At 35.8% G+C, this 14,898-nt stretch overlaps 1 protein-coding gene across 1 annotated transcript in view; it reads right to left on the bottom strand.

The window, feature by feature from the left end:
* The window catches only part of TMPRSS15 (transmembrane serine protease 15), a 56,876-nt gene that overhangs the window by 1,038 nt on the left and 40,940 nt on the right, over positions 1 to 14,898 (bottom strand). Inside the window, exons 21-27 of the mRNA XM_037377842.1 lie at positions 14,257 to 14,389; positions 8,442 to 8,537; positions 4,952 to 5,001; positions 4,331 to 4,505; positions 2,226 to 2,407; positions 1,882 to 1,977; positions 830 to 969 (exon numbers count right to left, since the gene is read on the bottom strand). Coding sequence (XP_037233739.1) covers positions 830 to 969; positions 1,882 to 1,977; positions 2,226 to 2,407; positions 4,331 to 4,505; positions 4,952 to 5,001; positions 8,442 to 8,537; positions 14,257 to 14,389 — 872 coding nt within the window. The remainder of the gene's footprint in view (positions 1 to 829; positions 970 to 1,881; positions 1,978 to 2,225; positions 2,408 to 4,330; positions 4,506 to 4,951; positions 5,002 to 8,441; positions 8,538 to 14,256; positions 14,390 to 14,898) is intronic.

The raw sequence follows: 14,898 nt of genomic DNA, 5'->3' as shown, positions 1-14,898 counted from the left end.
GCCTATGGTGCTGCACTGCTTTCTTTTCAGTATGAGGTTCAGAAGCAAAAAGGAAAGAGGAAAGCCACGGAGGCTGCAGGAATGGCAAAGGAAATTTGCATACACTCTTCCTTCTAGACTAAACTAGTCGAAGTCACTGCACCTGATGAAGGCTTAGGTTGTGAGTGCAAGGCAAGAGAAATTATTTGATAGTGCTTCTCATCAGACTTGAGGAGAACCAGCCAGTCTCCATGCTATAGACTCCATGTTGCTCGAAGAAAAATTATGTGGCAGCCAATTCTGACCATATCCTCAAGGAGAAGCACTGTGTTATAAGCAGATCTGGAATGGATAAAAACCAGATCCCCAGGAAGCAGCATATGTGATCAATGCAGAAAGGCAGCCTCTCCAACATACTGTGGCATCTACTTACAGAAGGTCTCCAGTCTACAGATTCTGGGGGAAACCAACATCGCTCTCTCTCCTTTCCTGTATGAAGCATTTCTGAGACTTCAGTCCATTTGGTATTTATTTCTCTGTAGTCTGCTTTTCCCTAAGCTTGACCCTCTTTCCTTCAGGGAATGACTCATCAGTAATTATTCAAAGCTTAGTGCAGAAAATATTTATCTTCCTTCCATGGTTGTTTATGTCAACGTGACACAAAATAATAGGTTTTTATCTTTTCAACTTGTATCCTGATAAAGTATTAAATGGGCAAAACACTGCGAGTAGAAATCACATTAATGGACAGTGATGGTTCTGGTTTTAATGATTAGGGGATCAGGGAGCATTTTACTCAATAATTAGATGTGGTATATGCTAGCAGTGGAAATAAGTTACTTGTATTTACCTGACAGGAATCTGTTCCTCCCATGTCATATCCCGCACAGATCATATTCTCAGTAATAGTGTATTCTGGCATCTGTTGTTGGCATTTTTCATTCAAAATGAGAGGGACCTTTGCTTCTTGCAATATATCTGAAGTGGGACCTGATGAAAATACAAAGTATGTTTAGCTGCTGTGATAAATAGCGTACATCCCGCTCAGAACACTGATGGTTTTGTTCCAGTTCCAGCATGCTAAGCATGCTACCGAGCAGCAGGAAACCCTGCCTCGCTGCTGTCCTATTCAGGCTTATACCCCTGTAACACAGTCACTGATTAACTGGTGCTCATTAACTGAATCCTGTCTTTCATTTGTGTAATGGGACTGAATTTGGTTATAATTAAATCAAGATTGCTAAAATCAGTGACTATGAACTCACAATGAGGAGATCTAAGGGATCATTAAGGGCTTAGGAGCTTGGATTGTCCAATGTTTCCTCACTATTCATTATGTAACTTTGATTATTTCAAGTTTTTTAAAAATTTCTTTTACTAATTCCTACTCAAAATTTTTAATGCAATTTTATTCTGAAAATGTAGAAACAAATGTGTACAAGCAACTGTAGAAGTGAAATGGCATATTTATTATTTCACAGAGATTTCAAATGATATGCAAACAGAACATAACATTTTACACTACAGTCAGTATGCTTGACTTCTGGGGAAAATCATTTGCACATTGTCAGAAAGACTAATCTTCCTCCTCCCCCACCCAGTATCTGACAATAAGATGTACATATTTCATGTTGAGAAAAGTAGTCATCGTAACATCTAAGGGGATGCAATAAGTTTTTTTCATAGTTTAATGATCCTAGGTATGTATATTTTCTCTAATAATTATTTTATAACTCTATTACTTTGCTTTAGAGAAAGAACAGTGGAGGAGCATAGTTCCCAAATTTTCCTATGGAGGAATACCTCTCTAAACTATTTTACCTTAGCAACCCCTGTGGAATCAGGAGCAAGCTTTCCCTCACAGCTTCATGCCTGTCATAATTTTCCAAGCAGATGACCCACCTTCATTCATAATACGACCCCAGCCAGCAACAGAGCAGTAAATTCCTGGTAAAAACTGCTGATTTTTTTCTGGTAAACAAATAGGTTGTATGTAATCTGTGAATGAGAAACAAGCAATCACTGTCAGCCTCTTCCCTGTATTCAGGGTTTTATGAAGTCACATAAGAAAATGTTCATTAATTCACACTCACTTTTTGAGCAAAATACCCAGGAAGTACTGGAATGACTCCAGAATGATTAAGTTGTGAAAAATGTACACCCACCCCATCACCCTCGTATTCTTAGCATAGTTAAGAGTTTTGCATAATAGAGTAAATCTGTTTTGTGGGAAAATAACGACTCACCTGTATATTGCACTTTGTATTGAAGGTGCATGAGAGCAATATCACTATCCTTTGTACGCTTCACATAATGAGGATTTATAACTATTTGATCAATAATTTGAACTACTGTTGCAGGCTGTGTCATATCTGATTGGTCATACAAGCCAAGAACTGCTTTCCATTGAGATGGTTTTAATTGTCTCCTAGAAGTTGCAAGGAATATTCACAATTATGAATGATTAATGAAAGTTTTAAAAAATATGTTAGGTAAAATGCTAATCTTTAACCTCATGGTAATTCATAGCATTTGCACATTTTGTCAAAATAAATAGAGTGTAGTGGATGTACTTACAATTTTGTGATAGTAATACTATCTTAAACATCTACACTGTAGAAATATGTGGTTCATTTTTTGTGTTAAGCTTATAATGCATTATTTATAAAGAATTAATCAAGCAGTAGTGCAGAGGAGGAAAATACATTAACTAAATTACTGTGGCTTTTTAAACACTGTGAAGAATACTGCTGACTGCCCACCAGGCAATTAATATCAGTCCCAGTTAGAAAATTGTTATGGAATATATAAAGAATAATAGGTCTAAGATGTCGCTGGAAGTGCTGCAGCTTATGAGCTCATAAAATTGCTCTCTTAATTTTTTAATCTAAATAAAAAAAAATGCCAAGACAAAATGTGACATAATCTGCATTTTTTGCTGAGCTACACATGCTTTTTTGAGGCTGTATTTAAGTTAGGGAAATTAATTATTTGCTATTTTTAATCAACCAGTTCATAGTTTTAAAAATTGTAAAAAAATATGTTTTCAGCCTGATTGTTGTACTGAATTGGTTTCTGCTGATCTTTTGGTTTGACATCAAGAGGTTATCTCGTTCTAAACTATGAGCATTTAAGTTAAATGTTCAGTATTAAGGTGTGAAACTGCAAGCTCCCACTTAGGAACATTCCAGCAAAGTCAAGATGATAAAATTTAAGAGATTTAAGTGAAAATAAAAACGTGATTTAAGTGAAAAGGAAGTACCAAGACAGGTGTGGATTTGTTGTATGAGAACTAAGATGGCTTAGTCCTTCTCATTTCAGTGTCTTTGTGTGGAATATAGCTCCATTACTGTATTGGCATAGTCTCCACTGCCTTACTACTTAGCTATTTATAATGAAAGTTCTACTGTAATTTTGAATATTAATAGATTTTTTTTTTGCCATTCCAGTTTCTTCTTCTTGCCATTCCAAGTTTTCTACAAGACTTGGGTTTATTACAGATGTTATGGAAACAAACACTAGAAAATATTTAAATATGCATAATTTCTTTGAGTGGTACAAATAACACCATCTAGAGGATAGGTAATACTGCCTAATCAATGCACATAAATCTAGATTCATTCCAATGATGAACAGTAAATCTTGATCAATTTATGGTAATATACAGGAGGAACAGGCAACGCTGAGTTTACCTTTATGAGGTATGATGTCATCCTTTATACCACTGGCAGAGATTCAACTAATTAATGGAGGCCCACATTAATTATGGGTTAAGTGCAAATGCTCAGTGCTAATACCATATATTTAAAGTGCAATTCTTCATTGTTCATAAAATGGTGCTTAGTTTCTGTGATTCTCTGCTTTAAAGTAAGGACTGAAGGTTTACCAGAATGTAAAGGAGCCTTTAGCTGAGCCCACAAGTGGTTCAAAACGTAGTAATTAAACAGTGAGCTGGCTGTCAATTTTTTGTATCAGTGTCATAAATTATTTGTAATCTGATGCATCCTTAATGAAACTGCATATAAAACAAGTGTTTCATCATCATTAAAATAAAAAAGACATGGCATGGGTGTCATATGGCTATCTTAGCTAGTTGCAAAGATGCCCTGGAGTCAGTGGAGAGAGAGGTACTTGTGAATTTATATTAACTTCATATAACAGTAAACATCTAGAAACCCTCTAAAAAGTGCCACTCCCCAGTGATTTCCTTTGAAAGTGTGTTTTGCTCTATCCGGAATTGATCGATGGCTCAGGTCATGCTTCAGCCCAGCTTTACTGATTGATGACTGTCCACCATTTGGATACTTGTATGTTGTGGGATTGTCAGAATGTGTGAGCTTCTGAACATTACCCGTATACACAGTGTGCTGCTGTCACCAGCCATTCATCACTGACAAGAGAGGCTCCACAAATGGGTCTGGAATTAAAATGGAGTGAAACTATCCAAGGCCAAGTCCCTCTTCTGGCATCACTTCCACCTACAATCCTTGTTCCATTGTTCTGAGTTACTAGTTGTTTTCCACAAGCTAAAAAAAAATAATAACAATAAAATAAAATAGATTTGTAGATTTTTAGGGGGATATAGCATGTTTTATTAGACTAGTGAATATTCTTATTAAAAATAGGCTTTGTAGTAGTATCCAAACTGCTATTCAAAAATACTATTATTGTGGATTAAAGTTTGGTGGTTTATAGCTGAAATCAAGGTGCAACTTTATAACTTAGATTTAGATATGTTCTTCCTCAGACCTTCTGGATTTTTTATATATGTGTTTTCAGTATAGACCCATCTCTAGTGTATACTTAACTCTGAAAACAAGTGAAGACTGTAACTTTTCCTGTGTTTATCTGATTACAAGTATAGCTTTTACAGTCCATTCCCTAACCTTTCAATTCAAGCTATAAACATTAGGCTTTATGGACTGAACAATTTGATTTCTGTGTGAAATATTCCCAGGGTATGTGTACTTACATTTTATATTACATTGCAGATGAACCACCAGGTTGTTCAGACAGTGTTCTCTAGAATGAAAATGCAATTAATCATAGTATCTACACACCAGATACCTCTAAGTGACTGTCAAATATATACACACACATATATAGAAGTGTATATAAGCATATATATATACTTAAATATGTAAGTACATTAGATTATCAGTATCAAATGGTTAAATTGTCCAACAAAATTTAATTAGATATTTATTATAAATACACAACATTATATTATATATAATACTAATTATACACATTCCTCTTCAATGAACGCTTAACTTGTGTTATTTTGCAGAAATAAAAGTAGACTCCCCTTGAATTTTAGGGAAATGAGTCATCTGTCTGTGACAGATTCTCAACAAAATTGTAACTGCATATGCTATTTTTTCTACCTTTTGAGATGTTTTCAATACCTTGCCACTAGAGATCAGTGTGACCAAAGAATTCAAGAGCCTAGTTTGATATGACTGTATTTTTTTACCAGTTACAATGCACTCTAAAATATATAGCTGCATATACAGGATTAGAAATTATTTAGCAGAGATATAAAGCCAGAGCCTGAAGAGCACATGACCACAGATCAAAACTACTAAGCATTTCTGGTACCCAGAGGTTTTAAGATTATCTTCATAGCTGGTAATGAATCTGAACACTTGGGACAGTGTGTGTGTTAGCAGTTTAAATCTGATACATACAGAAATATATCAGAGAGGGGAAAAAAAATCTGCCAATGGTTAGTTTGCAGTATGCATTTCCACATAATTTAAAAATAAAAAAAGGGAAGGATACTTTAAACATGAAACGGTATTATGTATCCTTCACTCTGCTCTAAAATTTGGTATCCGTTGTGAGGGAAATAATGCATGATGTGACCCAGCGTTTTCACAATGGCAGAGTGGTGCAAGGGCAAGTGGGAACTGTAACCACCCCCCACCTCCCCAGTTAGATTTTCACTACAGAGCAGGTAAGAATGAGACATGCCTCCAGCCCTGAATATTCTCACATAGCCATTTTCCACTTCAAGATAGATAATTTTAAATCTGTAATTTAAAAACTGAAAACCAAAATCTGTGATTTGTATTCAAATCTGTATTGACTTCATAAAGGTGTGCCTTGGTAGTGAGACAAACACAAGGAAGACAACCAGAAATGCATAAACCTGCAGGAAACCAATACCATTTTCTGCATAAATTTCATGGCAACTAAATACTCTTGACCAAGCTCCCTCCATAGGAGGTGGGCAATGGTACTATATATTAGCTCCTTTATCCAATCCTACCTTCCTTTTAGATAGATTTATAAACTAGTCAAACTAACATCCAACATGACAGATTTGTCCCCTTTTTTTCACATTGAAGCAGGGAGTTGCATGTAATGAGAGTCTCTGTCCCACCACTAGTACCTACTGATGGCTTTAGTAGAAATTACTTCATGGGCTTCTACTTTTTCTTTCTGAACCTAGCTGCCAGTATGAAAACCACTTCCTTGCCTGCACTTCCATTCACCGGTCCTCAGTTGCCTCTTGGTCAGCACAGGAGAGTCCAAAAGGCAACAGAGGCATTGCATGTGCTGAATACCCATCCTGTGTGCTTCTCTGAGTCTCATCTATGAAGCAGCATGCCGGGAAGAAATGTGGAGTGGTTGAGACGTCTGTAAATATGATCTTCACTTAGGACTAGCAAAAGCAATTATGCCTGTGGAATCTCCTCACATATATATTCAAGGCAGGATTTTGCCCTGTTACAAAGCTATCCTGCCAAGAAATACATTACCTAAGGGCATCAGAGAACAGTTTCGCTGTCTCTGCCACCACAGCTTTCAAGTCCTATGATATGCACCCTCTTTTGCTTCTATGGTAGTTACGCTTGAATAAAGACCAAAGACAATGTGAGAAATACAATTTATAATTTGATTACCAGTTAATGAATTTGGTGTGGGTTTTTTTTTTTTAAATTATCAAATCTGTGTCATCTTTCTATTATTCATTATATGTACCAAAAAAGTGTGCAAATGTGCAAATGGTGTCACCCTGTGAAACGATTCCTATCAGCTGTCCAGATGAAACATGGTAGAAGATACCTATTTCTTCAGCAGATATACAACTAAGATAAATGAACTTATTCCATTTCCTCCTGCATTAATCACTCTCTAGTGTTTAATAGATATTAACAGAAGACATCTTTAAATCATTACTCTTTAAGATCTCTTGTGGCAATGCTGGTTTAGATATCCACTCAAGAAAAAAGAAAAATAGCTTGCAATGATATTCCATTAGTTTAAGATACTTGCATTACCAATGAGAATGACAAATGTTTGGGATCAGCAGAGTAAGATTAAACCATAAAATGTATTTTTTTTTTTTTACTGTAGATAAAATACAGCATGGCAAATTATGAATTAATTCCTACTTTGTTACTATGTGGTATGTTTATGAAGGAAATGTAAAAGAATGTGGACTCGCTGTATTCAACATGGTTTCAGCATTTAAAGCAATTAGACATAATTTTCTGCCTTAGTGCTTTTGGTAGGATTCCAGAAAAATGTGTATAATAACCCTTCTTATAAGTAGAAAGATAATACTTGAAGTCATATATATATATATATATATATAATTTGATCATAGCAAGCCTTTCTCCTTTTGGAGGTGTACTGTAAATCCCAGAATTACCTGAGAATATAATACTGTGCTAAAGTTAAATTTTTATGTAATCTGCAAGAAACTTTACCAGAGTATAGGACCCTTCAGAATCACTTCAGCTGTTATTTTGACTGAGAAAGATTAGAATATAATTGAATGTATGCCAAGGATCATCTCATCTAATGATTCACTTCTAAACGTGGAGACAAATCCAGAAGTCATTTTCGAGAGGGAATGATTTGTCTATATATAGATATCTGTATGTGGGTTGCTTACTTTAGTAATTAGTCCTAAGTCTGTATTAATAAAGTCAATGGTTTACAGAAGTTCACTCATCATATTTCAAGACATCACCTTCATGGATCACACTTTGGAGTGCTTATTTTTACGTTGACTACACAGAGAACCTAGTGTGATAACCACTATGTAACTATGGGTGAATGCCACTCCAATTCTTCTACTATATTACATATTCATAATTAAAGATTTCTAGATAAGAAATGTTTTGTAAAAATAGCATTATTTATCGTTTCTAAAGTAAATGTATGAAGACTTCACTTAAGATTGTCCTGAATGCTAGCTAAAAATGTAGCAAGCATCTCCTTTTAAATTTACGATAGATGGACAAGAATGGAAAGGGGAAGAGTGAGTTGCCCAGTGTTACACAGAATTCAGCAGCAGACAGAGAATAAAATCTGGGTATGTTTATAGTCCAGACTTCATATAGAATCATGTTACCTCTCAGATAAACTTGAGCTAGAAATTAGTGTAGAAATTATCACCACCATACTTTATTTTTTGTATGAGGAAGAAACCTCCGTCTACCCACCTTTTTGTAAATATTAGGCTGTGGTTCACTGTTGTGGTGATGTTGACAAATGGGCCATCTCCAGTGAATAATACAGTTGATGACATATTTGCATCCCTGGAAGGAAAAGACACACGTGCATAGTTGTAGGTATTTTTTTCCTGTTCCACCAGTGGAGGAATGTTTGAGAAATGATTATGGTGGTTGAATAAACTGCATCATTTTATTCCTGAAATAATTACTATTTATCAGTTGATATTTGAGGCTTGAACTCACATGAATTAAAATGCAACTCACCTACTTTCACTCTTACATCTTACTCTAAGATTTATAATACTACAATAATATTGAAAAAGACAGAAATTAATTATTTTAATAGCATAAAAGATCAATTTCTGTTTTTCTGTGTAACAATGAAGGGTTTGCAGTACCAATTTTTAAATATATGGATCTAAAACTTAGCATGCAAAATGGAACCATAATAGATGAACCTTGGAAGATCACAGTTTTGCTTTTTTGAGGGGAGATAATTACATCGATACTATACTTCTGTGCCTAAAGAAGAAATGAAACTATTTTATATCATGAAGAACCTAATGGAATAAATGCCACCTTCCTTAGAAATTAGTTCCACCTTGTAGATCTGTTCAAATCAAAATAACTGTTTGTGAAGTAGAGTCAAGGGTGTCATGTATGCTATTGAACAGGACAATTCCTCTGAAGTGGGGTATATTCCTCAACTAACTGTTTTTTTGTAATTATGGCCTTTTGAACACCAAGAATTCTGTGTGTTATCAGTGAGATAAATTGTTTTAATGTTTACAACCCATATCCAGATTTACTTTATAACCCATTATGCACCATATATTTTGTGATACTGCATATGACCAGCTTGGAACATACACTCAAGAAACATATTTGCTTTCTCTTGAGGAAGCATGGGGAAAAAAGATAGCTGTGGTCAGACTACATAATTTTTTGAGGGGTGACAGTGTACTCCCACCTGAGCCTTTAGCCATACATTATCTCAGGTGCAAGAGGAGAACAATTTGTGCAGGTTTAATACACAGGGAGCACCTGTGTAGAAGGAAGCACCATCTCTTCTCTTCAAGTGCAGTAAATCTCATTCTCCTGGGAAGTCTAGAATCATCCTGCAAATTTGCTGTGTATGGAGAGTAAGACCGGCCATAGGAGAAAGGGGTTCAATAGCTCTGCTGTGCCACTAGGACAGCTGCATGACCTACCCTACTGAAAAAGTAATTACTGCAGCATTTCTCAGCCTGGAAATGATCAAGGCCTTAATGCTGTCTCTAGATAGATAGGTAGATAGTGTCTGTACACTCTAGTTCACAGACTTTTATATTGATAAAACACTAGTACACTAATACGTATTTCAGAAATTACCCCAGAACCCTGACTTGACCTGTTAGATGGTCTGGGAGAGTAGTGAAGTGCCAACCCAGGTAGGTAAAGTCAAATTATACAATGAAGAACTTAAGTGAGACCAGTCTAATCACTGAGCTACAGTAAGTACAAATGTGTGAAAAAGGCACTAAATTGTTTCTTTGAAAAGAGTGGGCCAGGAGCTTTTACCGATGTAAAAAATAAACATGTTGTCAGGAAAAGCTTAGAGTATGTACATTTATGAATATCACTGGCTTATATTTTACATGGCATATTATACCAGGAAACTTCAAATGAATGCACGTGTGCTTTACTAGATTACTCTAACAGACTCTGTAATAGGGCAAACACTATAAACCTTCCAAGTCAAAGCTTCCACCAACCTCATAATACTCGTGAAGATCTCTTGACTCACCTCAGTATCTTTCTTGGTCTTTTTCAGCAAAGACTGAGCAAACTATTTCCCACTCCTCTGCTGAAATTTCTGGATTACAGTTTGGCACTTCTCTGAGCTTCTCTGTAACCACAGGAGCTTTATTAAGCTTTTTGAAATAAAATCTAAGCCCTTTTTTGAGAAAAACATTGATAATTTCATTTAGTTATTTAGTGCACTGAAGCACACACAACTGGAAATCTCTAAGCCTTTTATTGGTAAATGATGAGGATTAAGCATTCCTGTAAGTATAAGAAATCTTGTACTTTTTTTCCTGGAGATATTCAGTTTAGTAACAGGAATATAGCCTTTTCTGCAGGTCCCCAAATGCAGTGTCACAGGTCTCTAATTTCTGTTTTGGAAGATGATCTTTTAGGAATCTTTCAGGTTGTGACAAAAATGCTCTTTAAGAGGCTAACCTAGGTGTTAAGTAACTCTCAATCTATTCAACATGTTCACCAGGCAAAACTTTCAGAAAACTTAGAGAACAGTCTTGGAAGTTTATTATGCACAGATGTAAAGAGATATCTGTGCAGTGAATTCCTCAGATATTATTGGTTTTCATGTACCTAAATACTCTATGGATCACTATGACTTCAGCCTTTCTGTTTCGTAAGTGCTCAGTAACGATAAGCAGTTACAAATGTTGTGAAAGATTCACATTAAGTGGTACCATGCTGAAAAAAAAATTCAGAATAAGGATAGAAAGAAGTATGATTGATAGCTCCAGTTCTTTTCCCTGTTTAAAAAAAACCAACAAACCAACTATTTTCTTATTTGAAGAAAACATGTTCACACATTTTGCAATTAATTGTTTAGTTCTCAGGCTGTGGAATGTTTGCAGTTTGTTTAATTTGTGTTTGAGACACAGGGCAGTGTTTCTTTTTCATCCACTGATTTTTCTGACAGAAAAACAAACAATGAAGAATAGTAGTAAATTACAAACAGGGAACATTTTCTTGGGCATAAAAAAAGCTTTGGTCATGTGAATTTATATGAAGAGCTGCTGTTTTCTAAATGCTTGTGTGCACACAATTTTATATATGAAAATTTGAAGATGATAAATAGAAGTAACCTCTCTATACTTTCTGGATTTGAAATGAAGCTTCTTAAGCAATGGGTTTAAGCAGTGTCTGATCCGAAGTGAAGCTGTGGACCTACAAAGCCAAAAAAAGTCATTGAGATTCCTCCTGTGGCTTTCAGGTCAAAGTGCATATTATTACTTGGTGACAACTATCGGGAAATTAATTCTATCACCAGATTATTAGGAATGTCCTAATTCTGGTTCTTAATGCTGAAAACATTGAGAACCAGGTTCTTACATCCAGCATATGACACTCATTGGCTCTACAGAAGAGTAAGATCATGCTCTCTGTTTATTATCCTAACTTACCCATCAGAACACAATTTTTTTTTGTATAAATTTTTGGGGATCATTTCCACCCCTTTCAGGCTATGTGTTACATTCTTAGCACACTGAAGAACCTAGGTCTGACATTCAAAGGCAGGATTTTCTGAGGTGTCTCCAGGAACTAGGCATGTAGCTACTACTGACCATTCATTTGTGGGGAGGATGAAAACCTAACTGACCTGGAAATCTCAACTCCAATGACCTCATTTCCTTCTCAAGAATTTTGCACATTTATGAAGAAAATACACTGCAGGGCTGAGAGTGAGGCTTAAAATCTCAGCCCTTGTTAGACTTCTGGGTATGGCAAAATTGCAGTCTGTCCCCATTCCTGCATGCAATTCAGTGAAGACCCAGATGGCTCTGCTCCCAGAGAAACAAGAACGTTTCACACCCGACTAGTAGAATGTTGAAAAGCTCAATGTTGGTTCAAGGAAAAGTGATGCTAACAATAATCGGGTTTTAACAGTGTTGTCAGATGCACACAGTTGCAAGTGCAAGCTGAGCAAAGGGTCTTGTTCAGGTTTCTCAAGTGCATCAATTTGTGCACCTTGCACTCCAGACTCATTAAGAATATTTGTAAATGATTTACCTAAGCTATATTTTGTAGATGAACGCATAAGCATGCCTGCAGATTTGCTTCCTGTTTGGCACACATCACAAATGTGACAGTCACAGATTTGAAAAACGGAGGCAAAAAGATTCACATTTGTGTTCTATTAGAATCTGCATGGAACATTGCACTTTCTAGCCCTGCTACATGAATAATTGGGATATGCTACAGGACTCCTATAATTTCAGTTCTTTTCATAAATTAAACAGTAAATGAGATTAACAAATATATAAGCAATTAACAGCAAAAGTAAATTGTTCCAGATGAACCTTAGCCTCTTTCTCTAATGAAGCATGATTCTAGGTAATTATTCAGTATGGGAGCATGAGCTATAGCCTACTTAAGACCTGTTGTTACAAACATCTGTTAGTAACAAAATTGCTACAGGGGGATTCATGGAAGGCAGAAATAGCATAGTGCTTACAGGAGTTAAATATATGTATATACATATGAGTATTTTATCCTATTCTGTAGGATCAGTAACAGCAGTAGCACCCGGGATATGAGAATGTGATGCAATTCAGGTTTAAAAATATTTTTTCTTGACAATGGGAATATGTAATAAACTAAGAAACGGAATTAAAAACATGTAACTAGGGAATGTAATAGGATTATTTTTAGCAAGTATATCCAACTAGTTTATATAGACAAACTGAAGTGTACTGCCACAGAATGTTATGGAGACAAAAGCAGAAGTAATTTTTAAAAGGTAACAGAAAGTACCATGGAAGACAAAGTTCACTGAAGCCTATCAAAAATTAAAAATGTAAATTAAACTAGTAGACCACAAAATGACTAGTGTCCAGAAGTTATAGAGGGAAAGGAGGCAGGGCAGGTGGAGAAAGAATCAGAGGAAGAAGGCTACTGGCTACTGTAAAGAACAAGGTATTTGACTAGAAGAACATTTAGTCATCGTTTGCATGTTCTTATATGCATGCATAAATGAGTTAACTACACACATAAATTACAATCAGGATTTGTGCATACAGTTATCTGATATTTATGTAAATGCAGTACTTACTCAAAGGGAAAAAAGTAAAAATAAAAAAAATCAAATCCAGCACACATTCATCCAATGACTAAAAGTATTTTCAAATAACACTTGGATATTTTTCTAAGTCCCCTTAACTCTGTGATTTCTACAATTAATTTATCAGAAGGACATTGGCAGACATCCTACTTTGGTCAGAGACCAACATAATGAATTGCAACCTTAGAATTTAATTTGATTATTACTTGGATAAGTGACATTCCCTAAAAACCTCAGCACTGTAGGAAAGCTATTTATTATTCGGTGAATGGCAGTGAAGTTGCATACAGTGTAAGTAAGGCCAGAATTTAGGCTATTAATTTTACCATAGATTGAAAAATACAACACTTCTGCACTCAAACCTCCCCACCTTTTCCCTGGAAATTCTGCTAAACAGTGACCGACGCCAAATGTATTTTTTCAGTCATATACTTCCCTCCTCTCTCCCCCTTCTAAGTGTGCCTCAAGAGAAATAGTTTCCTCACCCAATAGCTCAGGTCTAATGATAGGTATGAAATGGACTGGGAACCCAATAGCAGAATAGCCAGGTGATTATCTGGAATTTACTTGAAATGAACATTAGTATGATAACAGAGCAGCCAAGGCTGCCGTTTGCTCCAGCTTTATTCTTGAGCCATCCTTATAAGAGTTAAGATGTAAATGGTGACATAAAGCGACAAAAGACTAATACCTCCACATCAGTCTCTCATTATTCTCCATTATGTATCCACATGCCTAATCTGCTATATTCAGTCATCAGTCCTGTAATGAATGCCATCAAAACAGGGTCTGTAACACTTACAAATTTGTTGGCACACCAAGCACTTCACTTGCCACAGAAAAATACTTTTGCCCTTTTTTTTGATGGTAAAGACACCAGTAAAATGATGAGGAAAACACCAATATACTGCAAACAAGTTACAAGGACAATAAATGTTTTTCACTCACTCTAACCCCAGTAGCTGGCAAACACTGTCTGAAGTCTGTTCATTCCAGTCATCCGCACATGCCAGGTGCCACGTCTTCCCAATTCTTGCCTGTACCAGCCCTTCAGTGCTTAGAGAACCATTAAGCAATCTCACTGTAGACCAAACCAAAATGAACAGAAGCATTTTAGATAGGTGGCAAACCACATTCCCCACCACCCCAAGCAAACAGAACTGTAATATTAACAGACATAGTATTGGCAGCAAAGACCAAAAAAATGTTAAAATAAGTTACAGTGGTAATAAACCCAGCATCTCCAGGATGTTGTGTTCCCACAGGAAGGAAATGTTATTGTCATCTCCTTCTATATTTCTGCCTCAGGAAAGTTTCATACCCTGTATTTTGCAAATGTCTCATGAATAGACAATAAACAGTATATTTTCCATCAGTTCTAACCAATGTTTTTCCTTAGCCAGCAATATATAATTTCCAGACACTATGTGAAGCTTTAGCTCAGTAACACTGACTGGAAATAAGGTTAAAATCAGAGCTGACAGAAAAATTGGATCTTCCAGTTCCAATTGCCATGAGAATTTTCACTGTTTTCATTGCATCTTTAGTTAAAGCACACACACAAAAAAATCAAATCTCCCTGAAAACCAA

Source organism: Falco rusticolus, chromosome 2 (assembly GCF_015220075.1).
Source record: "Falco rusticolus isolate bFalRus1 chromosome 2, bFalRus1.pri, whole genome shotgun sequence".
Lineage (NCBI taxonomy): Eukaryota > Metazoa > Chordata > Aves > Falconiformes > Falconidae > Falco > Falco rusticolus.
Note: the sequence above shows the minus strand (reverse complement) of the source record. Positions and strands in the feature narration are given on the sequence as shown.